At 42.0% G+C, this 27,457-nt stretch overlaps 2 protein-coding genes across 2 annotated transcripts; both read left to right on the top strand.

Annotated features, from left to right (window-relative positions):
- The first annotated feature begins 334 nt into the window (after positions 1 to 334).
- LOC308402201 (myelin-oligodendrocyte glycoprotein-like) lies at positions 335 to 27,367 on the top strand. The gene is made up of 4 exons (XM_080890887.1): positions 335 to 478; positions 26,605 to 26,982; positions 27,093 to 27,170; positions 27,261 to 27,367. Exons 1-4 carry the CDS (start codon positions 382 to 384, stop codon positions 27,347 to 27,349), a joined length of 642 nt encoding a protein of 213 aa, XP_080747013.1. The 5' UTR covers positions 335 to 381; the 3' UTR covers positions 27,350 to 27,367.
- Positions 19,368 to 22,409, top strand: LOC308400216 (myelin-oligodendrocyte glycoprotein-like; the record flags this gene model as incomplete). Its single annotated transcript, XM_080887772.1, has 4 exons — positions 19,368 to 19,464; positions 20,475 to 20,852; positions 20,967 to 21,244; positions 21,323 to 22,409. 4 exons carry the CDS (start codon positions 19,368 to 19,370, stop codon positions 21,368 to 21,370), a joined length of 801 nt encoding a protein of 266 aa, XP_080743898.1. The 3' UTR covers positions 21,371 to 22,409.
- Positions 27,368 to 27,457: the final 90 nt, after the last annotated feature.

The following is a 27,457-nucleotide window of genomic DNA, read 5'->3' as shown; positions in this document are numbered from 1 at the left end:
TCTGAGGCTTCAAACTGAACAGAAAGTGAGACGGAGCGGACTAGTTACAAACTGAGACTCGGAGTTTCTATAGAAATGATCCAAGTACAGAGTAATTTTTGTGATGCGTTAAAGCGCGACCGGCACGCAAACGTCACATTGAGATTTCCGTTAACGTCGTCAGGTCATGGGACTTCATAACAAGAGCAACACTCCAGGGCTCAGTTAACCCCACCCAGATTGCAGGAGGCGGAGACTGTTATCTAAAAAGGGAGATCCTCACGGCTCATTCACTCATTCAGAGCGAAGCAGGCAGGGACTGATCAGACTACAGATTTCCCCCCCCAAAAAAAAAAAAAAAAACTCGCTTCAGTCAGAAAACGGAACTTTTAATCATCGATCATGTCTCTGAACAACTTCTACTTTAAGGACTCTTCCTTCTTCTCACTCTGGACTTTTCTCCTGTGCTCGGCTTTGTCCGTCTGGACTCCTGTACAAGGTAAGCCGACGTGTCCAGCTTCTAGCTGCGTGTTAGTGCAGATTACAGTGAATTTTAATGAAAAACTGGCGGATGTGAATAAGCTGAAATGACTGTTATCAGCTGTGCTGTGTTGTCCGTCACTAACAGTGTGACAGCTGTCAGTGAGTTACTTTAAAACCGGAAGAAGCTTAAAACGAGAAGATAGTCAGACAGGTTCTGACTGTGTGAGGTTTGTTTATAACGGACACGATGGCGGTGATTCACCGAGCAGGTCTACGACGCGGTTATAAGTCGTGTGTTTGTCAGAGGGGAGAAAGACAGTTACTACAGCTCACCGAATATTGTGTTTTTATAAAGTGATTGCTTTACTAAACGTACAAGCTTTTAACTGATAATTAGGCATTGGCAGTGACGATCACAGCGACCCTAGGTCGATCTGATCTCAAAGACAAGAAGGTCACAACAAAAACTCCAAACAGGGATGATGCAGAGAAGAGTTGGACTGTTTTCTCACCATTTGTTGGAGTCGTGTCCTGAGGATCTGGAGTTTGCAGCGGCGTCTCTGTCGTTGAGGTTTTAGCAAAGTTTGAATCTAAAAGACAAAACAGTCAAAATCTGTTATTAAAATTAGGCTGAAAGTTTGTATTGGGAAAAAAACAACTTTGAGTTTGGAACCACAAACATCAACAAAACAAATCTTCTCACCGACTATGTTGACATAAGAAGAGAAAATGCTCAATTATGGAGACAGGCAAATGGTTCATTTATGTTTGATGTGTGGTTTCCATTTGTGTGGCTGTTAATAAAGTCAGTGCGCTCTAGGGGGCGTATGCGTTCATCAACATGGCCGAAGGCTGATGTGTGTTTATTCCTCCCTAAATATCGTCGGTGAAGTTTGCCATACACGTCAGATTTTCCTGCGCATTTTCATACCTCTGCAGACTACAAGTTCAACAACAGCAGCTTTCACTCTGCTCTGCAGCTTGGGGATGAAACATCTGTATCTGCCGTTGTCTTCCTCCGACACGTTCAGGATCTTCAGTGAAATGTTCCCGTGTTTCATGTCGTCCATGAACAGCTCCGTCCTCCTGAAGTACGAGGCCATCTTCATGTCGGGGACCTGTTTTTATTTTATTTTTTATTTTATTTTCTTTATCCCAAAAATAGTCAAATATACAGTTAAATAAAAGTGTAATGTAATTTGAAGCATGTCTGTGTCTTGAAACGTAAGTTTTTGTTTATTTATTTTTTCCATCTGCAGCCTGAATGTGAAAATGAAGAAGAAGCAGCTTTTGATCTTCACAGACTGTTAAGAAGACGTCATCATGGATGTCATGCCTTTCTTCATGGTCCCACTATCGACTCTCATCCTCCACTTGGGTTCAGTTAAAGGTAAATATGGTTTTCGGAAGGAAAAACTCCATTTTAACAGGAAGAAACTCCTTCAGAACCAGGCAGGAGAGCAGCGATCAGCAAACAAAATGCAGAGACAAGCAATGGAAAATTATGAAACTTAGCTGGATATTAAAATTCCAAGTTCCTCTGTGCTCTCCAGGTGGGCTGGCTGTAGCTCAGGAGGTAGAGCAGGTCCTCGATCAATTGCAAGTAGAATCTGCAAAATATGCCAGATATTCTTGGACACGATATTAACCTTGAGTTGCTCTCCGATGCATCCATCGAAGTGTGAATGTTCGAGTACAAAAGTGCTGTATAAGAAGTAAATGCAAATCCAATGTTAAAACCTCCTATGCTTTATGGTTTGGAGATGGTGTTGCTGACAAGAAACAGGAGGCAGAGCTGAAGAAGCTCAGATTTTCATTTGATGTGATCAGAATGGAAAAGATCAGAAATGAGTCTGAGGGACGGCTCAGGTTTGAAGATGAAGTTAGAGAGGCAAACCTGAGATGGTTTAGACGTGTGCAGAGGAGAGACAGTGGATCACTGGATCTTGTAAGATGTTGCTGCCAAGCAGGAGGATGTATTTAGTGCATTGGACACAAAATGTTGGAAACTTCTGATGTTGTATAAAGTTGTGTGTCTGCTCCTCTCTGTCTCCTCAACAGGATCATTTGTAGTGGATGTGACACAGAGCTCCTATCAGGCAGAGGAGAACCACAACATCACACTGGAGTGGACGTTCACCACCAAACCAGACACGTCCCTCTCAGCACTGAAGGTCTTCTGTATCCTGAATAATGGCCATAAATACTGGACTTTTTATCATCTTTATGATGGTGTCGAGTTCTCAGAGGATCAGGACAAAAAGTTTTCAGGACGAGTCCAGAGTGACAAAGACGCCCTCAGAGAAGGACGAATCAGACTCCAGCTGTCCAGACTCAGGACTGAGGACTCAGGTCTGTACCTGTGTGAGGTGGACACAGGTTATGGCCGCGGCTACAACAGCTGCAGACTCACCGTCTCTGGTAAGACAATTCATTTATACACATGTGATCACTGTGATCTTAGTCTGGAACCTGAGATAAGAATGTACTTATAAATCTAACATTGTGTCAAACACTTGCCTTCTTTTTGTTAACAATCTAAAAAAAGAAGAGTTTTGTCTCTTTGATAGTTTCCACAGCTGTACTGAGGGTTAAACATCCACTCATCTTCATGTTCTTGAATGCGATGGTAATTTGGGGCATTTAATCGTTTCTTTCGTGTTTGTCTTTGATGATTAAACAATAGCTGGGCACAAGTTTGAGTTTATTTGGATCTTCAGTAAACAAACTGTACAAAGACTCAAAGATCTGTTTGATCTGTAAGAAAAAGATCAGCTTGTTGTTGTGTGACTGCAAGTTTGTGCCATCACTGTGTGAACTGCTTAAAATGTGACAATAATTTAAAAAGAAATTCATGTTGACATCCTGTTAACCTTTTTATTGACTTAAAATTAACTGAATGTCATTTAAAGACATTTCACCACTCTGTTTCTTACGTCTTATATTTTTATCAACTGATTATGTCTCAACTGATTTTTGTGGTTTTCTAGATCCAAACTTTGCTAAAACCTCGACGACAGAGACGTCGCTGCTAACTCTAGATCATCAGGACACGACTCCAGCAAATGGTGAGAAAACAGTCCAACTTTACTCTGCATCATTCCTGTTTGGGTTTTTGTGGTGACCTTGTTGTTTTTGTTTTTCTATTTCCGCAGGTCGATCCAGGGTTCCTGTGGTCGTTACTGTCATCGCTTTTATAATCGTTATAGCTGTTGCTGGTCTTGCTGTACATTTTTCCTGCCAACATCAGAATCGAACTGTAAGAAAGAAAGAAACAAACATGTTGTTGCTTCTTGTACCATCAGACTGACTCATTATTCTACTTCTTTCAACAGAAGCATCCAGAGGATGATGAGACACAAAAAAAAACATTACCAGTCTAGCTGCCTTGCTCAAAGGAACATTGGTGTTAATGAAACTGAGGTGTTTTTTTTTTTTTATCTTTGCTGGATCTTCAGTCAGGTTGGGAGTTCAAACCTGCAACCACAGGGAGACAGTCAGGCCCAGCTGAGATCATCATATTGACTCTTCTAAAATTTAATCTACACTAAAACTTTGCAGCTCTGAGATGCAGCTGAACCCTCCAAACTGCAACAGCACGTTGAAACAGTGAGAATCGGTGAGAAACCAGTCCAACTTGTCTCTGCATCGTTTCAGTTTGTATAAGTTTTTGTGGTAATCTTGGGTTGTGTGTGTGTGTGTGTGTGTGTGTGTGTGTGTGTGGGTTTTATTTTATTTTTTTAAATTTTACATCAGCAGGTCTGTCCAGGGTCAACCTGTTCCTGATAATTTCCACCTCGGTTGTCGCTGCTCTTGCTGCATATTTTTCTCAACGCCTTCATCAGGAACTCAAAGCAAGTCTGACGCAGACAAACACGGACATGTTGTGCTGTCAGACTGACTTCAGACTGATTTATTGTTTTGTTCGTCTTTGATGTGTGAAGTTGCCTTTTTTTGCTTTTGCTCGTCTGTATAAACTTTGTTGTGCCATCAGTGATCTCATTACATAACTTGTGTTTTATTACTATTGTATTTTATTCATTTATTGTTTTTATTTATTTTCTGTTTCTTTTGCAGTCAAACTCTTTTTGTTGTGGCACTGAATGAAAGTTCTGTGTTTGAATTTTTTGAACATGTGTTGTGTTTCAGGGATATTTAAATGCACTACAGGCGTATTCAGCTGAAGTAATATGCATATGGATATTCATTTTAATACAATAAGAGAGCTCATCTTACTGTTGTTTCTTTCCCCAAAATGTTCTTTACTAAACAGTAAATGGTCAGCATGATGGTCCATGTGTGTTAGTGGTTAGTACTGTTGCCTCACAGCAAAGAGGTTGCTGGTTGAGAAACGTGCTTCTTGAGTTCATTAGTTATTCTAAATTGTGAGAAAACTAAAGTGCTTGAAGTGCTCAGATTAAAGTGTTGCATGAAGACAAAATCTGATTTGTGGTTAGAAACACTTTGAGTGGGCAGTAAGACTGAAATCAAAGCTCATGTGATCCACCTGAGCTGCCACTTTTGTTTTGTGTTCTAACTGTTAATGCTTAATTAATACTGATTATTATGAATGATAGTTATAAGACAGCAGTGAAGACAGAGTTTAACTGCTGTAATGGTTTTACATGGTCATAGAATAAATTATAAGTGAATGTTTTTCACATTTGATCAAATATATTTAAATCATCATAGGGCTATGTTATGTACGCCACAGGTAGGCTGCATGTTTGTCCTGCGATTCTTTCTTTTTTGGGACATTTGAGTTGTATAGTGACACATTTGTGGTCCCAGCGTGGTCGTCTTATTCCTTTTTGACTCCAGAAAGATTAGACTGGAAGAGAGCATAGATCTACTAAGACCAGAGGAACGAGCTCTGTCGCTGTTTGTTCAGCGTTTACTTTCCTTGCTGAATAAGGAAGGCGTTCCCTCTGATTGCTCATGAAAAGGAATGAACTAGTCTCATAAAGAACTCCTATTGTTTCAGAACCTACGGCACAATAGTGTCTCCAAGTGAAGAATGCAGATAGTTATTGCGTGACACAGTTTGTTCATGACTTTTGAACTAGACTCTCCAGCAATAAACCTGCTGTGTTATATTTAGGCTCAGATAATATTTAAAGGCGCTGCTTGAATGTGCCAAAGTGTGATTCTGAATCTTCTCTGCTGAGCTCTGAAACAGACGTTGCAGGATCAAGATGAGTAGGCCACAGGAAAAGCACAGAGAATCATTTTTTTCAAAATAAAACAATCTGCAGAGAGTAAATGTTCCACCTCTGAAACCATTCAGGTGATTTACAACTGTACAAAGAACAACATGAAACTAATGACAGTGTTTGGCCTACAACAGTAACTTTATTTAGCCTAATTACATTTGGCCCGCGAAGCCATACCAAATTACTATTAGAGCTGACCTACTGGTATTATACAGCTTTATTTATATATTTATATATACAGTGGGGCAAAAAAGTATTTAGTCAGCCACCGATTGTGCAAGTTCCCCCACTTAAAATGATGACAGAGGTCAGTAATTTGCACCAGAGGTACACTTCAACTGTGAGAGACAGAATGTGAAAGAAAAATCCATGAACCCACATGGTAGGATTTGTAAAGAATTTATTCGTAAATTAGGGTGGAAAATAAGTATTTGGTCACCTCAAACAAGGAAGATCTCTGGCTCTCACAGACCTGTAACGTCTTCTGTAAGAAGCTTTTCTGTCCCCCACTCGTTACCTGTATAAATGGCACCTGTTTGAACCCATCATCTGTATAAAAGACACCTGTCCACAGCCTCAAACAGTCAGACTCCAAACGCCGCCATGGCCAAGACCAAAGAGCTTTCGAAGGACACCAAGAAAAGTATTGTAGACCTGCACCAGACTGGGAAGAGTGAATCTACAATAGGCAAGCAGCTTGGTGTGAAAAAATCAACTGTGGGAGCAATCATCAGAAAATGGAAGACATACAAGACCACTGATAATCTCCCTCGATCTGGGGCTCCACGCAAGATCTCATCCCGTGGGGTCAAAATGATCATGAGAACGGTGAGCAAAGATCCCAGAACCACACGGGGGGACCTGGTGAATGACCTGCAGAGAGCTGGGACCAAAGTAACAAAGGTCACCATCAGTAACACACTACAACGGCAGGGAATCAAATCCCGCAGTGCCAGACGTGTTCCGCTGCTGAAGCCAGTGCATGTCCAGGCCCGTCTGAAGTTTGCCAGAGAGCACATGGATGATACAGCAGAGGATTGGGAGAATGTCATGTGGTCAGATGAAACCAAAGTAGAACTTTTTGGTATAAACTCAACTCGTCGTGTTTGGAGGAAGAAGAATACTGAGTTGCATCCCAAGAACACCATACCTACTGTGAAGCATGGGGGTGGAAACATCATGCTATGGGGCTGTTTTTCTGCCAAGGGGACAGGACGACTGATCCGTGTTAAGGACAGAATGAATGGGGCCATGTATCGTGAGGTTTTGAGCCAAAACCTCCTTCCATCAGTGAGAACTTTGAAGATGAAACGAGGCTGGGTCTTCCAACATGACAATGATCCAAAACACACCGCCCGGGCAACAAAGGAGTGGCTCCGTAAGAAGCATTTGAAAGTCCTGGAGTGGCCTAGCCAGTCTCTAGACCTCAACCCCATAGAAAAGCTGTGGCGGGAGTTGAAAGTCCGTGTTGCTCGGCGACAGCCCCAAAACATCACTGCTCTCGAGAAGATCTGCATGGAGGAATGGGCCAAAATACCAGCTACTGTGTGTGCAAACCTGGTAAAGACCTATAGTAAACATTTGACCTCTGTTATTGCCAACAAAGGTTATGTTACAAAGTATTGAGTTGTATTTTTGTTATTGACCAAATACTTATTTTCCACCCTGATTTACGAATAAATTCTTTACAAATCCTACCATGTGGATTCATGGATTTTTTTTTTTTTCACATTTTGTCTCTCACAGTTGAAGTGTACCTCTGTCATCATTTTAGGTGGGGGAACTTGCACAATCGGTGGCTGACTAAATACTTTTTTGGCCCACTGTATATATAAAACACCCAGCACGCCCCTGCGGGCGGTTTATCCTTCAAGCTCGGGTCCTCTACCAGAGGCCTGGGAACTTGAGGGTCCTGCGCAGTATCTTAGCTGTTCCCAGGACTGCGCTCTTCTGGACAGAGATTTTCGATGTTGTTCCCGGGATCTGCTGGAGCCACTCGCCTAGCTTGGGAGTCACCGCACCTAGTGCTCCGATTACCACGGGGACCACCGTTACCTTCACCCTCCACATCCTCTCGAGCTCTTCTCTGAGCCCTTGGTATTTCTCCAGCTTCTCGTGTTCCTTCTTCCTGATATTGCTGTCATTCGGAACCGCTACATCGATCACTACGGCCGTCTTCTTCTGTTTGTCTACCACCACTATGTCCGGTTGGTTAGCCACCACCATTTTGTCCGTCTATCTGGAAGTCCCACAGGATCTTAGCTCGGTCATTCTCCACCACCCTCGGGGGCATCTCCCATTTTGACCTCGGGACTTCCAGGTTATACTTGGCACAGATGTTCCTGTACACTATGCCAGCCACTTGGTTATGGCGTTCCATGTATGCCTTGCCTGCTAGCATCTTGCACCCTGCTGTTATGTGCTGGATTGTCTCAGGGGCATCTTTACACAGCCTGCACCTGGGGTCTTGCCTGGTGTGATAGACCCCAGCCTCTATGGATCTTGTGCTCAGAGCTTGTTCTTGTGCTGCCATGATTAGTGCCTCTGTGCTGTCTTTCAGTCCAGCTTTGTCCAGCCACTGGTAGGATTTCTGGATATCAGCCACCTCCTCTATCTGCCGGTGGTACATACCGTGCAGGGGCCTGTCCTTCCATGATGGTTCCTCGTCTCCCTCCTCTTTCTTGGGTTTCTGCTGCCTGAGGTATTCACTGAGCACTCGGTCAGTTGGGGCCATCTTCCCAATGTATTCTTGGATGTTCCTTGTCTCATCCTGGACTGTGGTGCTGACACTCACCAGGCCCCCTTCCTTCCGCTTAGCGTACAGCCTCAGGGTGCTGGACTTGGGGTGAAACCCTCCATGCATGGTAAGGAGCTTTCTTGTCTTTATGTCAGTGGCTTCTATCTCCTCCTTTGGCCAGCCTATTACCCCAGCAGGGTACCTGATCACGGGCAGGGCGTACGTGTTGATGGCCCGGATCTTGTTCTTACCATTCAGCTGACTCCTCAGGACTTGCCTGACCCTCTGCAGTTACTTGGTGGTTGCAGCTTTTCTAGCAGCCTCTTCATGGTTCCCATTCGCCTGCGGGATCCCCAGGTACTTGTAACTGTCCTCTATGTCTGCAATGTTGCCTTCTGGTAGTTCAATCCCCTCAGTTCTGACTACTTTCCCTCTCTTTGTTACCATCCGACTACACTTCTCCAGTCCGAACGACATTCGAATGTCATTGCTGTATAGCCTGGTAGTGTGGATCAGTGAATCGATGTCTCGTTCACTCTTGGCATACAGCTTGATGTCATCCATGTACAGGAGGTGGCTGACAACTGCTCCGTTCCGTAGTCGGTATCCGTAGCCAGTCTTGTTAATGATCTGACTGAGGGGGTTCAGGCCTATGCAGAACAGCAGTGGGGACAGAGCATCTCCTTGGTAGATCCCGCACTTGATGGTGACTTGTGCTATGGGCTTGGAGTTGGCCTCTAGTGTTGTACGCCACATCCCCATTGAGTTCCTGATGAAGGCTCTTAGGGTCCCATTGATCTTGTAGAATTCTAAGCATTCCAGTATCCAGCTGTGGGGCATTGAGTCATAGGCCTTCTTGTAATCAATCCAGGCAGTGCACAGGTTGGTCAGTCTGGTCTTGCAGTCTCGGCTGACTGTTCTGTCTACCAGTAGCTGGTGTTTTGCGCCTCTGGTATTTTTGCCAATTCCTTTCTGTGTCCCGCTCATGTATTGACCCATGTGCCTGTTCATCTTAGCCGATATGATGCCTGACAGGAGCTTCCATGTAGTACTGAGGCAGGTTATTGGTCGGTAGTTGGAGGGGACCGGTCCCTTCTTGGGGTCCTTGGGGATCAGGACCGTCCGACCTTCGGTTAGCCATTCCGGGTGTCTCTCGTTAACTAGCAGCTGGTTCATTTGTGCTGCCAGGCGCTCGTGGAGTGCAGTCAGCTTCTTTAGCCAGTAGGCGTGAACCATGTCGGGCCCTGGTGCTGTCCAACTCTTCATACTGGAGACCCTTTCTTGGATATCTGCCACTGTGATGGTTACTGGACCCTGTTCAGGGAGGTTGCTGTGGTCTGCCCTCAGATCCACTAGCCACTGAGCATTGCCGTTATGGGTTGCGTCCTTCTCCCATATGCCCTTCCAGTATTGCTCCGTCTCCAGCCTTGGTGGTGCTGTTCTCTTATTGTTCCCTTGCCACTGAGAGTACACCTTTGCTGGTTCTGTGGAGAACAGCTGGTTTATTCTCCTGCCTTCTATCTCTCTGGTGTACCTCCTCAAGCGGCTGGCCAAGGCTGTGAGTCTTTGCTTGGCAGTTTCCAAGGCCTCAGGCATGAACAGTTTGCTGTATTTCTTATGCACCTTCTTTGTCGCACCTTTCTGCAACTCCGTTAGTTGGCTAACCTCCCTCCGTGCTACTTTGATCTTGTCCTCTAGCCTCCTTCTCCATGGAGGGTACTGCCCCTTGTGGCTGTTCAACTTGTAGCCAAGCATCTCACTAATCAGATGGGTTGAGCATGTTAAAATTTTTTTAATCACGTCGGGTTGGCCATGTTAATGTGGATATGCCGTTAACGTCGTATTAACGCGATGAACGTGATGAACACTGACAGCACTAATTTAAACATTTTCCAGAAGAACATTCTGCTGATTTAAAGGAAACTCAGCTACTATGCTGCAAACAGGAGGCTCCAAAGAAGCAGTTTTGTCTAAATGAACTCAAGATTAAATTTCACCAACCGTCCACGCACCAGATGGTCCATCTGTTTTTCTGTTGTTACGAGTACAATGAAAGATCAAAGCAGGCACTGTGTTTACGCAGCAGTTCCACAGTACAAAATGACCCCTTGGTGTATTATTGCTGACAGACTAAATCAACTGTACAGTCCATCTAATGTGTGAACATATTAACAGTTGTTGTTGATGTGCTTTTAGCATTTTACATGTGATTATTTGGCACATCTAAATTTATTTCAGTTTTCTTTTCACAGCATCAAATCAGAACAACTTGAGGCTTTAAAGAGCTCTGTTCACCGGAAAGTTTGAATACATTTTCCTATCACGCTTCAGTTTAAAGTCTGCTTTGCTTCCCTGCACTGACCGTTGTGGACTTTAAACTTTAACACAAACGGTCAGATGAAATTTGAGCTAGCATTGCAGTTTGTTTAAAACATGATCCTTTTGTGTAGCAGTGAAAGCTAAAGTTGTCCAGTTTTTATCCAGCTTCAGCTATGTCAATGGAAAATTGTACTTAGTAGTCAGTATAATCTTTTAATGGTATAAGTTTGCATATGGTAGAATGCTGCATGTAATCATTTGTGTTTAGAAGTATATAGTTGGTGGCATTGAAAGAATGTCTCATCCTAGGAGGTCTGTAACATTCCAGAGTGTTCTGGCGTTCACCCCCACATCCTAGGAGCATGGGAAAGGTCATACCTTGTCTTATTGTTTTACGGTAGGATTAACGTAGCTATATCACTTTTAGTGTCATGGATCGCTGTGTGGCAGGCAGGAGGAGGACCCAAAACTAAATACAAAGCTCGCCAAGAGACACAGGGAGGAACACACACAACATGAGGGAGAACGCGACGCCGAACAGAGGGAGACGCAGACAGAAATACACAGAGGGTTAACGAGGAAAGTGGGAACACACGGGGAACACAGCTGACACAGATAACCATAACGAGACAGGGCGGGTTGAACATAACACTGACGGGAGACGGGCAGAGTCAAACAGGAAGTACAGAGGTTCAGACAGGAGGAGAGAGAGCACGGGGAAAACACAGACATAACGGGCTGGGGAAACATGGAACAACCACAAAGGGAGACGAGGGCTCATAAATACACAGAGGGCACACAGGGGGGAGGGAGAGCACGGGGAGAACTTAGACATAACGGGCAGGGGAAACATGGAATAAAACATAAGGAGAGACGAGGGCTCACAGATACACAGAGGGGCACACAGGGGGTAAAAGCCACGAAGGGAAAACACTTAGGGAACAATACAACAGGGCAACTCAGGAAACATGGCCTAAATAGGGAACAAAATACAAACATACAAGAAAACTAAGAATACTGGGCCAACATGGCCCAGGACCATGACATTTAGTCTAAAGGCCCTTTTTTACATATAGATGAAGTGTTGGATTTTCCAGACCAGCAGGTTAAGGGAAGTCGTTTATGGGGTCACACTTTGACACACACACACACACACACACACACACACACACACACACACACACACACACACACACACACACACACACACACACACATATACACCTCCACATTCCAATGTAGGGAACAAACACCCACTGATCTATAAATAAAGACCAGGGCAGTCTCTCAGTGCGAGTCTCAGAGTCCTCACTCAGTGCGAGTGCTCTGTGCTGCCCTTGTATACAAGTAAAACTGTGTGTTTCTCCACTCTGATTCTCAGCTGAAGAAGTGTCTTAGAATGCATCTCTTGACAAGCTGTTAGCTGTGGCTGCTATCAAATACTCAAACACCACTGCCAAAGTTCTCCTCTGCAGAGCTCCCGTGCTCGCTGCTCTTGATTTCATGCAGCACTCAACCCTCAGGTGGATGCCAGCGCTCTGGAGGCGGTGGTGCATTGAGATGTGTTACTTCTCAAAAAAAGGTTAAAAAAAAACAACCCACCAGCTGCGTTAGAGCACAGCTGAAAGCTGAGTAAAGGCCTTATCCTTACGATTAGCATGAACATTTCTAAGTGTATGTTGGCCCCTCAGTCGTCCTCTGAAGTCCTCTCATGTATTTGACTTAGATGCAAAACACCAGCCAACGCTCAAGTGTTGAAATTTCCTGTGAGATAAAGTCGGAGATAAAACTCTCTCTGCTCCCTCAAACATGTTTGATGGTGAGACAGGTCGACACTGCTGAATGGCTGATTTGACAACTGTGTGTGTGACAGTAGCAGCATTTTAACCTCCAGCTGACCTCCACCTCGCCCCTGTCTGATTTATAAGCGCTGAGTGGTCACAAATTGGTGTGTCACTCAGGCCATGAACATAAAGGCTTCAACTCAATAAGAAGCCCATTTACCACCTACAACTGTGCTATTTTCACTTAAATCACCTTCTGATACTCGCTTTAACTTCATTAGGTCCTATCATTTTAATTAATTATCCTGCTTCTCACAGGCCTCAATAGGAAAAAAAACAAATATTCAGATCTTAATCTTGTTCTTCAACGTCATCTTTCTCCTTCAGTGCAGTTCACACTCAAACCAAGTTCTACACATGGTTTGATTGACTGAACAACACACAAGCAAAGAAAGACACGCCCCCCACCACCAACCAGACCATTTCTCTGCCTGCAGCCGATGTGAGAAGAGCTTTCATCAAGGTCAACCCACGGAAAGCTGCTGGACCAGACAACATCCCAGGTCGCGTACTGAGAAACTGCTCTGATCAGCTGAGTGATGTCTTCACAGACATTTTCAACTCATTGCTGAGCCAGGTGATCGCCCCAGCGTGTTTCAAGTCCACCACCATCATCCCAGTGCATCCTCAGTATCCTGCCTGAACGACTACCAACCCATCGCCCTGACCCCCATCATTATGAAGTGCTTTGAGAGACTTGTCACGGCACATGTGAAGAACAACCTCCCCCGCTCACTGGATCCGCTGCAGTTTGCATACCGGCCAAACAGGTTGACCGAGGATGACATTTCCACTGTGCTTCACCTCTCCCACCTGGACAATAAATAAAATTTTACTTACTTACTTACTTATTATAGACTATCAATAAGTATGATCAACACATCCATCCATCCATTCGCTTCTGCTTATCTCTTATCTCTTCTCCTTAATGTGTCTGCAGCAATGTTATGGTCATCTGCGATTACTTGAGCGTGTGTTTGCAGCTTGTTCTGACGGTCGCAGAAGTTCGTTTGTTACTCTGTGTTGTTGTAGTGGGGACATCGTGTGTTTGATTCACGGCACAGAAACACAGAGGAACGAGCCCTGGTTTTTATTGTAAATGTATAAAAATCATTCTAATGAGCAGAGCTTCCTTTTTTCTCGGTACACAATACTGACATGTGACACGCTGCGGTTGGAGGAGGTGAGTGAGTGAAACCATGACCCTGCAGATTTTAACCAGAGTTGCTTTTCTATTTTAACGATTAACCATGTTATATTTCTGAGTGAATCGCGATGTTTATCAGCTGCTTTTCCTGAAACACAGCTCTGATCGGACCGAGCCTGAAACAGAATCAGGATATGACGAAACTTTCTTTCTGTCTTTTGTTAATCAAGTCAAATGTTACAACAAAACGTGTCTGTTTGAGTCTTGAACGTTGAATAGAAAAGTGAGTTGTTGATTTTGTTCATCTGAACGTTTTCAGTGTGAGAAACATTTCGTCACTCATCCAAGTGATTTCTTCGTTCTCAGCTGACTGCAGGTTTCTTGTAAACGCTTTATAATGTTGGGGAAACCTGGCACATCAGCTTTTAAATGTCCCCCATTACTGGTGGAAATTTCACAGTCTAAGAAGGGCAACCTGCCTTCATATCCTCCCTGGTGTATCTGATGTGTTCGTCCAGCTAGTTGCTGTGAATTGTGGTACGTCCTGAGATTTGATTGTCACCCAGGTGTCGTCCACATACCTGAACCAATGACTTGGTGGTGATCCAGGGTAGCACAGCCCTCTGAGATAACAGCAGGGTTAGCGAGTCAGTGTCTGTGCCAATAACAATCCAAATAAAGTCATTGATAGGACTGAGACTGTCTTCCTGTGATAGTGAGAGTGAAAGTATGAAGAGCAAACACCGCCCTGAAACTCCCGTTACATCACCAGGTAACTCCTATTTATAAACAATGATGATGTCATCAAGGAAATAAGGAAAGCCTGCGATCAAAGAGAGAACTGTGAGTATCTGAGTGAGTTTTTATGTTCTTACCTCTGAAAGTACGAGGTTTCACTTCCTGTGTGGCGGTAATGTCAGTGTACGAGACAGCAGGGTTCACTTTATCTGCAATACAGAACAGTTCACGTGTTACACAACAGCTGGACCTATCTGTGTAAATCCACATAAGTGTGTTTCAGTAATAAGTCAGAAGGAATCATGAAAGTGCTGCTGGAAGTAAAGCAAACAATGAATCTGGGTCACAGATCTCGAAAACCAACACCCATCATAAAAGTGTTATCTGTGTTTGCTTACATGGTTCTCCCAGCAGAAGAAACAACTGACACTCCCAGTGACAGATCCACTGAGAGCTATCGCCTGACCTGAGATCATGAGTTCATGACCAGTTTCAGACTGAACTGTTTTTCTGGGTCGTTGCTTTACAACAAAGTGTGAGGTTTCACTTCCTGTGTGGCGGTAATGTCCCGTCATGGTAATGGTCCCCACCTAGTCATAAAACCTAAACATCCACATTCTTTCTATCTCTCAGTGAGTCTAAGTTACAACCTCGGCTCCCTGTTTTTCTGCTCCTGGCTAATGTGAGGGAGACGCTTCTACAATCAGAAAAGCAAGGCCATGATTCCCTGCAAACAGTATTCTCTTTATAAATCAGCAGTATGATGTAATAATGTAATAATAATAATAATAATGTACAAATCAGGTGAATAAATCTAACAATCTTCACCTTCTTCTAAATCAGGAGTATAATGCAACTTAAAACTACATAATGATTTCAATCTTTAATCAGCCGTATAATGATTCAACAATTCTTTGATTAGCGGTATGATGTAACATACGACAGTGTAATAATCTCACAGTATTGATCCAGGTGTTGTTGTCATGTTTTTATGTGCCAGTGTTTTTCATTTTTGATTATTTAAAAATGGAGATGCCATTTCTAATTACAGCAGGTTTGTTGTCAGTGAAGATGTTCACTTTACTTTAAAACACTCCAGTTTAAGAACAGAGAGCCGAGGTCAGCAAACAAAATGTGAAAATGAGCAATGCATGACCTATGACCTTTCCTGGATATTCAAATTCCAAGTTCCTCTGTGTTCTCCATATGAGGTGGCTGTAGAGCAGGTCCTCTACCAAAATGAAAGGGTGGTGATTTGATCCTTGGCTCCTTAAATCTGCACGCCAAATATCTTTGAGCAAAACACCTGATGCAGCCATCAGAGTGAGAATGTTAGACAGAAGGATAGAAATGCAGAGGCCATTATTATTAGTGCTGTGGATTGTAAAGAACAATGTGGATTAGACAATCCCTTTAACACTGGTATCAAAAGTGAAATCAAATAATCAATCGGATATTGTGCAAATATATAAATAAAATATAAATACCTGTTTTGATTGGCAGAAAGATGTGAGAAAGTAAGAAAGACAGAGACAGGTGGGTGAGCTCCATTCACTCTTATCAGCAGAGAGGGATAGAGAGAGAGAGAGCGAGCTGCACACTGTGCTGTAAACTCTTTAAAATACCTCAATAAAAGCCTCCTCTGTGCCAACGAGGAGAAACTGAAACCGGAGCAGTTTCCAGCTCTGTCTGCTCGTTTGTTCCACTTTCAGCAGAAAACATTATTTGCTGCAAAAAGTGACATCATCCTCACTTTAGCCCATTACTCACATACTGAGCTGCCATAAAGAATAATTTATACTGCTAAAATAAATGTCCTAAATATCCTGCAAGACACTAACCCTGATGCATCCATCAGAGTGAGAATGTTAGAAAGATAAAAGCACTCGAGTATAGAAGAAGTTTATGTGTGACTGGATGAATGTTGTGTAAAGTGCTCTGAGTCTCCAGGAGTCTGTTAAATAAGAATCAGTCCACTGATGAAACACATCCGTTGCTGGAAACATGCTGAACATTACAGCTGATTCTTCTCAAACTGATCAGATGTTGAAACGCTTTTCGTGACCATTTTTTAACCTGAATCCAAATGTAAAAATTTTGGTTCAAATCAGGTGAAGCTAGAATATCAGGGATAGAAAGCTCAAAACAGACGTTTCGCAAGAAGTGACGTCATCCTCACTTTAGCCCAGTACTCACACACTGATCCGGCATAAAGATTATATTTATACTGCTAAACACTCAAACCTCATGGCAAATACGCTTTTTTTTCCCCCTTTTTTATTCCCTCTGACTTCTGCTACAAATATCTCATAAACAGGAGGCAGGTTCACTATAACCAAAACTACAGACTCACACATCATGTCATTGTTACAGCAAACAGCATCCACAGCAGTGCACAGTTAAGGTTCTTCTAGGTTCAGAGGTCACTCAGCAGAGGATTTTTGGTCCACCTGTGTGATTGGTCAGAATTAGCCAATGAAAATAGGTCAAATGTTACCTTTTTGTAAAGAAGGAATTAAGAAAACAGTCCAACTTTTCTCTGCATCATTTCTTTCACTCTAAAAGTAAGAGTAAGTATGTTGCTGCTGCTTGTGCAATCAGACTGACTCATCGTTCACTTTCTTTTGCTCGTCTGTATAAACTTTGTTGTGCCGTCAGTGATTCATTACATCACTTGTGTTTCATTGTCATTGTTGTGTATTGTTCATTAGTTAATGCCTGTTTGTTGTTTCACTGAATGAAAGTTCTGTGTTTGTAGTTTTTCTAAATTCTTTGTGTTCCAGGGATATTTAAATGCACTACAGGCGTATTCAGCTCAGTGAAAACATCAACTGAAAGTCAAATAACATGTATTATTAATTTAAATTAAATATATATATAAAACACAGCTGATTTTATCGTTGTTTCTTTTCCCCAATGTTTCTTTACTGGACAGTAAAACCAGAAAATGTAACATTATTCAATATTAAATACTGAAGAGACCTTCAGATCAGTCTGTTGAGCTTGAAGGAGAGGGCAGAGGTCAAATGAGACATAAAATTTTTAATAATTTTACAGAGCGCTCTGTATGATCATAATACGCGCCACACTTATAGGAATCATAGTTTCATCATAAGTTATGAGGCTTTTTGTCAAACTTCCACCAATAAACCAAACTTTGACTCAGTGGTTTCAGATGTAAGCTGACTGCCTCTTTTAAATCACGTCTGTTGGTTTTAAATCAGAGAAGTTCCTGTTAGAAAAAACTGCTGAACTGATAAGAGAAACGTTTACTAACATTTTATACAAACGTGTTGTCTTAAGCAGGATTTACAGTCTAGCAGATGCAGCGCTGTCGCTCCGCTTCAGCACAAAGTTATAATAAGTTATAATAAAACTATTTTTTTCTGGTCTTGATGCATCCTCAATCATCCAGGAAGGTAAAACGTAGCGCTACGTCCAGATGAACAGAATCAACTTTTGGAGATTTTTTTTCTGAATTAGTTTCCTTTATTTCAGAGTTTTTCATTTCCAGAGCAAATTTTCTTATTTCAACTTTGTTTTTATTGTTTAAAAACATTTAATATTCATTGGTTTCACTGCTAGTTTTATTTCTTTTGATTATTGTCACTTATTATTGTATAGAAGGCAAATGTCACAGACAGGTAAAGCAGTGCATGTGTTACAGTAAAAACCCACTGAAGTTGATTTCTCTATAATAATCCAGGATTGTCCAGGCCGCCTGCAGTGAGATTAGTTCTCAGCAGAGCTACGTCCATTCTGTGCTAAACGCGTGTGCTGGAAGAGGAAGTGAGAGTGAGACTTCATTCCTATTGAGCTTTGCTGTTGCTAGCACATGTCATCTGCTTCCAGTCAAGGAAGTCAGGATGTTCGTATTGTTGGAGCTTCTGTGGAGCTAATCAATGTTGTTATTGTGAATTCATCCATTTAATTAATGTCAGAGAAACTCAGAAGTACGAGTCCTGATTTTATTTTAGATATATTAAAAATAATGGGAGCACTTTATATATTAATGCCACACTATTAAGCATAAATTAAAATGTGCTTAATTCATCATTTATATATTATTACTCCTCTTTAGTCTGTAATTTGTAAATACAGATATATTATTATAACTATAATTATGGTTGTTATTAGCAGTGATGTGATAGCTGTACAATATCTGTATTGACTAATAGCATATAAGGAGCAGTGCAGTGCTGCCAGCACCAGTTTAACCAGCAGAGCTTCCATTGTTCTCTGCACTGACATGTCTGAGCATTTATACTGGCAGGTGGAGGATGTTACATCATCACAACATTGTAAACAGCGTTGAATCTTTGCTGCAGCTTTGATCTCACAGAGAAATGATCAAACTCACCTTCTGTATCTAACAGATTATTGGATTGATTAAAACAGTCATATATCCAAGTTAGTCTGTGGATGCTGTGCTACATACTGCTGAGTCATTAATGACACAGCACGTTTTTGTTTTTCTATTATGAAAGTTCAGACTCGCTTACTTCACCTGACAGGTCGGCTTGTTTTTATTTTTGCTCAGTGAGACACATTACAATGTCTGAGGCTTCAAACTGAACAGAAAGTGAGACGGAGCGGACTAGTTACAAACTGAGACTCGGAGTTTCTATAGAAATGATCCAAGTACAGAGTAATTTCGGTGATGCGACAAAGCGCGACAGACAGGTTTCACTGTGGGGTTTCCCCTGCGTAATCACATCACGGGACTTCATAACCATCTAGGGCTCAGTTACACCGCTCCGTAGGCGGAGACTTAGAGTTATTTTTAAACAGCGAGTGAGCCTCGCAACTCATTCATTCAATTCGCTCGAAGCAGGCAGGGACTGATCGGACTGCAGCTTTCCAAAAAACGCGCTTCAGTCAGAAAACGGAACTTTTAATCATCGATCATGTCTCTGAACAACTTCTACTTTAAGGACTCTAACTTTTTCTCACTCTGGACTTTTCTCCTGTGCTCGGCTTTGTCCGTCTGGACTCCCGTACAAGGTAAGCCGACGTGTCCAGCTTCTAGCTGCGTGTTAGTGCAGATTACAGTGAATTTTAATGAAAAACTGGCGGATGTGAATAAGCTGAAATGACTGTTATCAGCTGTGCTGTGTTGTCCGTCACTAACAGTGTGACAGCTGTCAGTGAGTTACTTTAAAACCGGAAGAAGCTTAAAACGAGAAGATTGTCAGGCAGGTTCTGACTGTGTGAGGTTTGTTTATAACGGACACGATGGCGGTGATTCACCGAGCAGTCTGCGAGCATGTCAGGTTTATGAGAGCCGTGTGTTTGTCAGAGGAGAGAAAGAGCAGAGTTACAAAACACAACGTCCGGTGAGCCGAAACTAAAACACTGTTTATTGATCCGGAGTGATGCAGATTCAGTCCGCACATGCTGCTGCTGACTGCATGTGTTTCCACAAGCTAATGTGTTTTCTATAAAAACACATTAGCTTGACAACCCGCCATCATGACCCCATCAGGAATTACGTCTGACTGCCCACGTGGCTCGTTCGTCCAATCAGGTGTCTGTGCGTGTTTTGTAGTTTCCTCTGGATTTGTAGTTTAAAATTTTTAATAAATGAAATTAGTTGGTTATTAAACCCGAACTTATCTTATTTTTCTTTATTTGGAGCAGTTAAATAATCAGTTTCAAATCAGTTTCAAATTATCAAAAGATCAGCATGAATCAGTGTAAACACAAAGCAGTCGCTCTGTATGATAGTAATGAAATAAAAGATGTCAAATTAAATCAAGTTGTTTATGTAAAACTTAAAAATGTTAGAATTTCAGTACCACAGACAGAACATACGAGGCTCAGTCAGTCTGTAACAGAACAACAAACAGCCATCACTGACAACAACTGCACACTGGTTATGGCTGAAATTTTGTAGTGTATATTAAGAGACACTAAAGTAACAGCACAGAGACTGATGGGGCTGTTACTGATTTTCAGGTCTTCAGTCTATAGTGGTGGCAGTTCAGGAGGCTTAATTTTCCGTCTGTTTCCAGGTGAGGTTGTGGTGATTGGTTCAAATCTTCCAATCATCGCTGCTCCAGGTGATGATGTCATCCTGCCGTGTCACCTGGAGCCCACGTTCGATGTCCAGGGTCTGACGGTGGAGTGGTCCAAACCCGACCTGAAGCCCGACCCGTCGGACCGGCTGAGCCGAGTGGAGTACGTTCACCTGTACAGGGACAGGAAGGAGGTCCCCGACATGAAGATGGCCTCGTACTTCAGGAGGACGGAGCTGTTCATGGACGACATGAAACACGGGAACATTTCACTGAAGATCCTGAACGTGTCGGAGGAAGACAACGGCAGATACAGATGTTTCATCCCCAAGCTGCGGAGCAGAGTGAAAGCTGCTGTTGTTGAACTTGTAGTCGGTGAGAAGATTTGTTTTGTTGATGTTTGTGGTTCCAAACTCAAAGTTGTTTTTGTCCCCAATACAAACTTTCAGCCTAATTTTAATAACAGATTTTGACTGTTTTGTCTTTTAGATTCAAACTTTGCTAAAACCTCAACGACAGAGACGCCGCTGCAAACTCCAGATCCTCAGGACACGACTCCAACAAATGGTGAGAACACAGTCCAACTCTTCTCTGCATCATCCCTGTTTGGGGTTTTGTGTATTTGTGGTGACCTTCTTGTCTTTTCTACATCAGCAGGTCGATCCAGCGTCGCTGTGGTCATCGTTGTCGTCACCTTATTATTAGTTTTGGCTCTCGCTGGTTTTGCTGCATATTTCTCCAGACACATTTTTCACCAGACACTGAAAGTAAGAAACAAACAAACACAAACATGTTGTTGCTTCTTGTGTCGTCAGACTGACTCATTATTCTACTTTTTTCAACAGAAGCATCCAGAGGATGATGATACAGAAAAACAACCACTACCAGTCTAGCTGCTTGCTCAAAGGAATAAATGGACTAGTTCTTCTATACTACTTTTCTACTCTGGTTTAGCAAAGAACACACTTTGAACTTTGACCCCAGCTGAAGACTCGAGCCTCGTCCGGTTTATTTATCGAGCTCATTTTCACACAAAGAAAATGTTGTAAAAGAAATGATCATCATCACTGTTCTGGACTGAAGTGAATTATTCCCAAACAGCAGGACTGGAAGGATTTCACAGCATTAAAGGAAATTTCCATGAACGTTTGTGACACAGCTCAGGTGGAAAGATGGAAATAAACCCTCATCTGAAAACTGTGTGGGAGACACAGAAGAAGTTACAAAAACAGGTTATAAGCTGATTACTTTACTGCACTGTGTTAATGACCTGCTGTGAATGATGTTTAATGCAGCTGTAATTTAAACAGAGTCACTTATTGTGATGCTGAAAGTGTTTATTTATGAAAGCTAGTTTTATATGACAGGACTGTGAGCACCTTATACAAGGTGATTGAAACTTCAGATATTTATTGGTCTTCATTTTTAAAGCCACAGTTAATTTATTAAATGTAATTGAAACTTCCTGCTGGTCAGGACTCGATGTTCAGGCTGTTTCTAGTTATTTATTTAAAGAAGCAGTTTGATCCTGATGCAGAACTCAAGCTTAACTTCCTCTTTTTGTCATTTAAAGCTACAAACTTTGTGCAGACTGACAGAAATCCTCCTGACTGTAGTTTCTGCTGCAGTTACGGAGCTAAAATCAGAGGATGTTTGTGTCCAACTCTTCTTTATTCCTGCTCTGTAACATGACAGAGCTCCTTTGGTTCACAGTTAAACAGATGTGTTTGCAGCTGTTAGCCAGCTCAGGATCTTTATTTTGTTATTTTTATATTTTATTTTTTTATTACCTCAGATATTTATTTATAAGAATATTTATATTTAAGAATTTTGGATGGATGTATTTGTTACTGCAGTGAGTGTAAAGTTACAGTGATATATGTGAATGTGTGAAATCGTCTGTAAATATGAGTGTGAAAGTAAAAAGTTCAAGCACGTTTAGACACTGTTTTCTTTTTTGCCTCTATTTGATGTTAAGTCACTGTTTACCTCGTAACATGGTTACATTTGACAATGAGAACCTATATTTATATTAATGGAGCCTTTACTTTGTTTATTGTTTGCACCTTATAAACCTGACGTCAATCATCAACATAGTGTATGCAGTTCAAATGCAGCTTTTCTTTAAGAGAACGCTGCCATCTGCTGGCTGACCTGCAGAAAAGCTGTTTGTGTCACAGGTTTGATGACACACCTGATGTTATCAAGCCTCCAGTCAGAGTCTTTTTTCCTGCTATGCTGGTGTAAATCTGACCAGTAGAGCTCAAAGTTCATCTCCTTCAAGAAGGAAACTTTCCATTTCTACTTAGTCAGACTTCTTGTGAAGTCGTCCAAACACAGAATCGACACATTTAATGACACTACATTAACCGTGACACAGGTTTTTATACTGAACACTGTGGTTTTCGTGAAAATGCTGAAGTTCTTCCCTCAGATCAGTAACATGTAGTAAAACAGCAGTGCTGACCTGCAGCTTCCTCTCTGCTCACATCAGGCTGCTCTCATCCTTCTACTCCCACATTTATACTGTGAGCACCTCGGACAACATGCCGTCACATCATCACAACACATCAGCTTCTTCCTCCTCAACATTCATCTTTACAGTCTGATCTGCAGCTTCTCTGCTCCTGACTCTCTCTCTCTGGTTTCTACACAGAGAGGAGAAAACATCCACCTGCTCCACCCAGAATCAAAAAGATGAAGAAAGAAGATTTCCTGCTCTACTGGACAAATAAAAATCCCAAGTGACAGCAAGGAAGACAGAATGACTCAGCATGAAAATCTCTAACTCCCAACACTTATGTGATATGTGTTTTGCATTAAAGCTGCACTTCAGTTACTTCAGATTTACATTTAGTTCCACATGTATCATTTTAAAAAAATCCACACCCTCGCCTCTGTAGTCAGCTGACTTTATGGTTTTACCAAGTGATCTGAAACATGAGACTGAACTAAAGAAGCACAAACATCGCTTCCTCTAATTTCCACATTGACTCACCAGTGACTCAGCATGACGCATGTGAAACATGTCCAGTGTTCTGTTTCAGGGACTCGAGTAAGCTCCCCAATCTCAGTGTTCAAATGACAGTTGTAAAATAAATTCACTTGCAGAGTTGATGGTCAACACTATCTAAAAAGACCACAAGTGTTGTTGTACTTCCTTTATAGTCATTTAAAACCTCAGGCAGTGCCTGTGTGACCCATCTGAGTTTAATTCCAGCTGCTGATTTAAGGCTTTTGCATTCATCAAACCATATCTTTAAAGGAGTTTTAGTCCATTCGTTTAAATTATTTTTCTGTTCCAAATATAATTTTTTATCTGCTAATATTGTCTGTAGTGGTGATTTTAATTGTGTCACATCTAAATATTTCCATTTTGCTTCATACAAAGGATCACACCAATAAATTAAGTATCTTAATTGTGCTGCTTTAAAATAGCTTTCTAAGTTTGGGAGGGAAAGTCCACCCCGTTCCTTAGGTAGTTGCAATGTTATTTATCTAACTCTGGGTTTACGGCCCTTCCATATAAATCCCGAAATCATTCTGTTCCATAACGCAAATTGTTTGGCTGGTATGTGTACCGGTATAGATTGAAAAATGAAAAGCAGTATTCAGCAGTCGCCTCCTTGTTCTGACACACACAACTAAACTATTGACTACACTACACACTAACTACACAAGATTTGCGCTAAACGTCGCAAATCTCTCACATCTCAACCATCGCATTATTGGCTGGACTAGGATAAGGTGGCATCGTTCTAAGCAGCCAGTCACTTACTGACTAGCACTGCAAAACAGAATTGTTAAAGTTTTAATATTAATTTCAATTCAGGTTAGATTTTTTTTTTTGCGCAACGCAGATTTTCTGTGCGCAGAGACCGTGCCAGCAGCAGTGAGCAATTGCGCACGCGCGCAGCTTAGAGGGAACATTGCTCGTTACCGTATCTGAATATTTGAAGACTAACAGGTCATTCATACATACATCCAGTGAGATCGAGGCAGGAGCACAGACAACCTCAGGTTTGATTAATTAATCCACGGACTCCGTGTTCTGTGCACCATGTCTGTCTTCTATTGTGGACTGTGGACTTCTATTCTGTGCTCGGCTTTCAGCGTGTGGACTCTGGCTGGAGGTAAACGTTACTGTCAGCTCACAGCTGTGTGTTCTTCTTCTCCGTGTCGCTGTGAGTGATGACAGTTATCAGTGAGTTACTTTGACACGGAAAGAAGTTTCAACGAGATGATTTAAGCAGGCTCTCCTTTGCGATGAGCGGCTTTACCCCGTTTAAGCGCTCACAGAGGATTAATTATAACGGACAACACTGAACAGGCTGAAAGTGTGAGTGTGAACGTGGTGTCTCTGTTAATACTGCAGGGCCGCGCGTGATTAAAGTGTAATAGAAGACACGTGCTATACTTTGCTGTTTGGCACCAACATCTGACAGGTGTGGAGATCTCCCGGTAAACGTTAAAACCGTCCGCTGAAAAAAAAGAGAGACTTAGAAGCCGCATCTGGCCGTATCCATCCACCCATCCCATATCTATGGAAGCCCGTTACCACCACTAAGGAAAAAAAGGATCTATAACTCGAGTTATTTTCTCGAAATGTTGAGAAAAGTAACTCGAAATTTCGATTTTAGATACTTGATTTTTGGGTTGTTTTTGTTTGTTTGTTTGATTTTTTTTTTTTATTGCAAACGGGCTTCAATACGTATCCGTCCCATGAGTCAGTCAGTGAGTCACGGAGAATTGTTGTAAAGTATTTCATCAGTTAATCAGCTCAGAATTGATGTGACTGAACAAAAGGACGTTGTGACATTTAATAACAACTCATTTGTTTTAAATGCTTAGATGACATTTGGACTTTCCAAATATAAGCAGCTCTGGTGATTTTGGTGACTTTGTTGTTTATCTGCCATGTAGATCATGTTTGAATAACCACCAATAATCAGTTATTGCCTGATATACGCAGACATCCATTTGTGTTAATCGGTTAGGCTTCTACCCTGCTGTGCTACACATCCTCCACAAAGACAGCTTATGAGTTAAATGTGAAAACAGCTCTGTTTTGTAGTTTTAAACGCTCTCTGCTTCTCGCTGTTTCTTCATCTCGTCTTGTAACTCTTAGTACCCCAAAGACTGAAGAAATGGAAGAAGACAAAGGTGATTCTGTTTAAACTGGAGCTGAAACAAACAAAAAACCTTTGCCTTTCCTTGTCATGTCTAACGGTTGACATGTCTCTGGCCTGGGAGGGTTATCATGAGCATTTGATTAACAAATTAATGAAATTAAAGCCGCAGTGTTGAACAGTTTTGAAGAAGGTAATCCAACTTTTTCATGTGTTAAACCAGTTTTGTTACTTGTGGCTTCCTTCAAAAACTTGATGGATGCTTTTGTTTTTGAAGAGGTGATAAAGAATAGAAGTTCAACGAAATTGACAGAACTCAGAAACTCGACCTGTTTATTTGCATGGTTAATCCCTAAAGGGCCGTCTCTCTAAAGAGGAATCACTAAAACTAAGAAATACTCATTGGTTATGTCTGAAATCTCTCAAACGTATAGTGAGTGTTATGGGCCAGAGAAATTTATTTTCTTGAAGTCTTTCAAAGATAGAAATGGCAGAACCTGACTTTATTGAGCTTGTATTCCAGTTTCTTCACGTATAAAAGCTGACAGAGTCCCACATATTGAACCTTCAGTGGTGTTGTGACCTATGATGATGTGTAATGTCACTGTCACCCTGTGATCATATGGGTCCTTATGGACACATGAGCTGAGGTTTATACACAACCTCAGCTCATGTGAACTCTGAACTGAGGTTTACCAGGTCCCAGGCTCCTTAATTCCACTGACTCAGCATCACTTATTAGAACTAAACAAGGCTTTAGGGTGAAACAAATCTCCCATGAGTTCTCTGTTGGTTTTGGAAACATATTGAGGAGGACTTGTTTCATTCAATAATTTAGTCCCAGAAACACCTCTGCAGTAACACCACAAAGACTCATGGGGCTGTTCATGATGTTCAGGTCTTCTGTGTGTAACTTTATAGAGTTATACACTGACGATCTGAGGATCTGTGGAAATTCTGTAGGAGTTCAGGAGAATTAATTTTCTGCCTGTTTCCAGGTGAGGTTCTAGTGATTGGTTCAAATCTTCCAATCGTTGCTGCTCCGGGTGATGATGTCATCCTGCCGTGTCACCTGGAGCCCATGTTCGATGTCCAGGGTCTGACGGTGGAGTGGTCCAAACCCGACCTGAAGCCCGACCCGTCGGACCGGCTGAGCCGAGTGGAGTACGTTCACCTGTACAGGGACAGGAAGGAGGTCCCCGACATGAAGATGGCCTCGTACTTCAGGAGGACGGAGCTGTTCATGGACGACATGAAACACGGGAACATTTCACTGAAGATCCTGAACGTGTCGGAGGAAGACAACGGCAGATACAGATGTTTCATCCCCAAGCTGCAGAGCAGAGTGAAAGCTGCTGTTGTTGAACTTGTAGTCGGTGAGAAGATTTGTTTCGGTCATGTTTGTGGTTCCAAACAGTTTTGTGTGTTTTTTCTGTACCATTACAAACCTTCAGTTTCATTTTATTTTTTTTTTCGTGACTTTTAGATCCAAACCACGTTAAAACCTCAACGGCAGAGACGTCGCTCCAAACGCAAGATCATCAGGACAAAACTCTAAGAAACGGTGAGATAACAATCCAGCTCTTCTCCTCATTATTTCTGTTTGGGTGACATTTTTGTGCATTTACCTTTTTTCCTTTTTTGACATCACCAGGGTCTCTGTGGTCATCATTGTCATCGCCTTCATGTCCGTTGCTGCTGTCGCTGCTTTCTTTGCATAATTCTATTAGTGCATTTTTTTAGACATTAAAAGTAAGAAACAAACAAACAAATAATGTCGATTCTTGCCATCAGACTTAATTGGATTTTAAAAAAAAATCTTTTCAACTGTTTTTTTAAAATCAGAAACAG

Source organism: Rhamphochromis sp. 'chilingali' (assembly GCF_963969265.1).
Source record: "Rhamphochromis sp. 'chilingali' genome assembly, chromosome: 1".
NCBI classification, from domain to species: Eukaryota; Metazoa; Chordata; class Actinopteri; order Cichliformes; family Cichlidae; genus Rhamphochromis; species Rhamphochromis sp. 'chilingali'.
The sequence above is the reverse complement of the archived record's forward strand: the minus strand, read 5'-3'. Positions and strand labels throughout refer to the sequence as shown.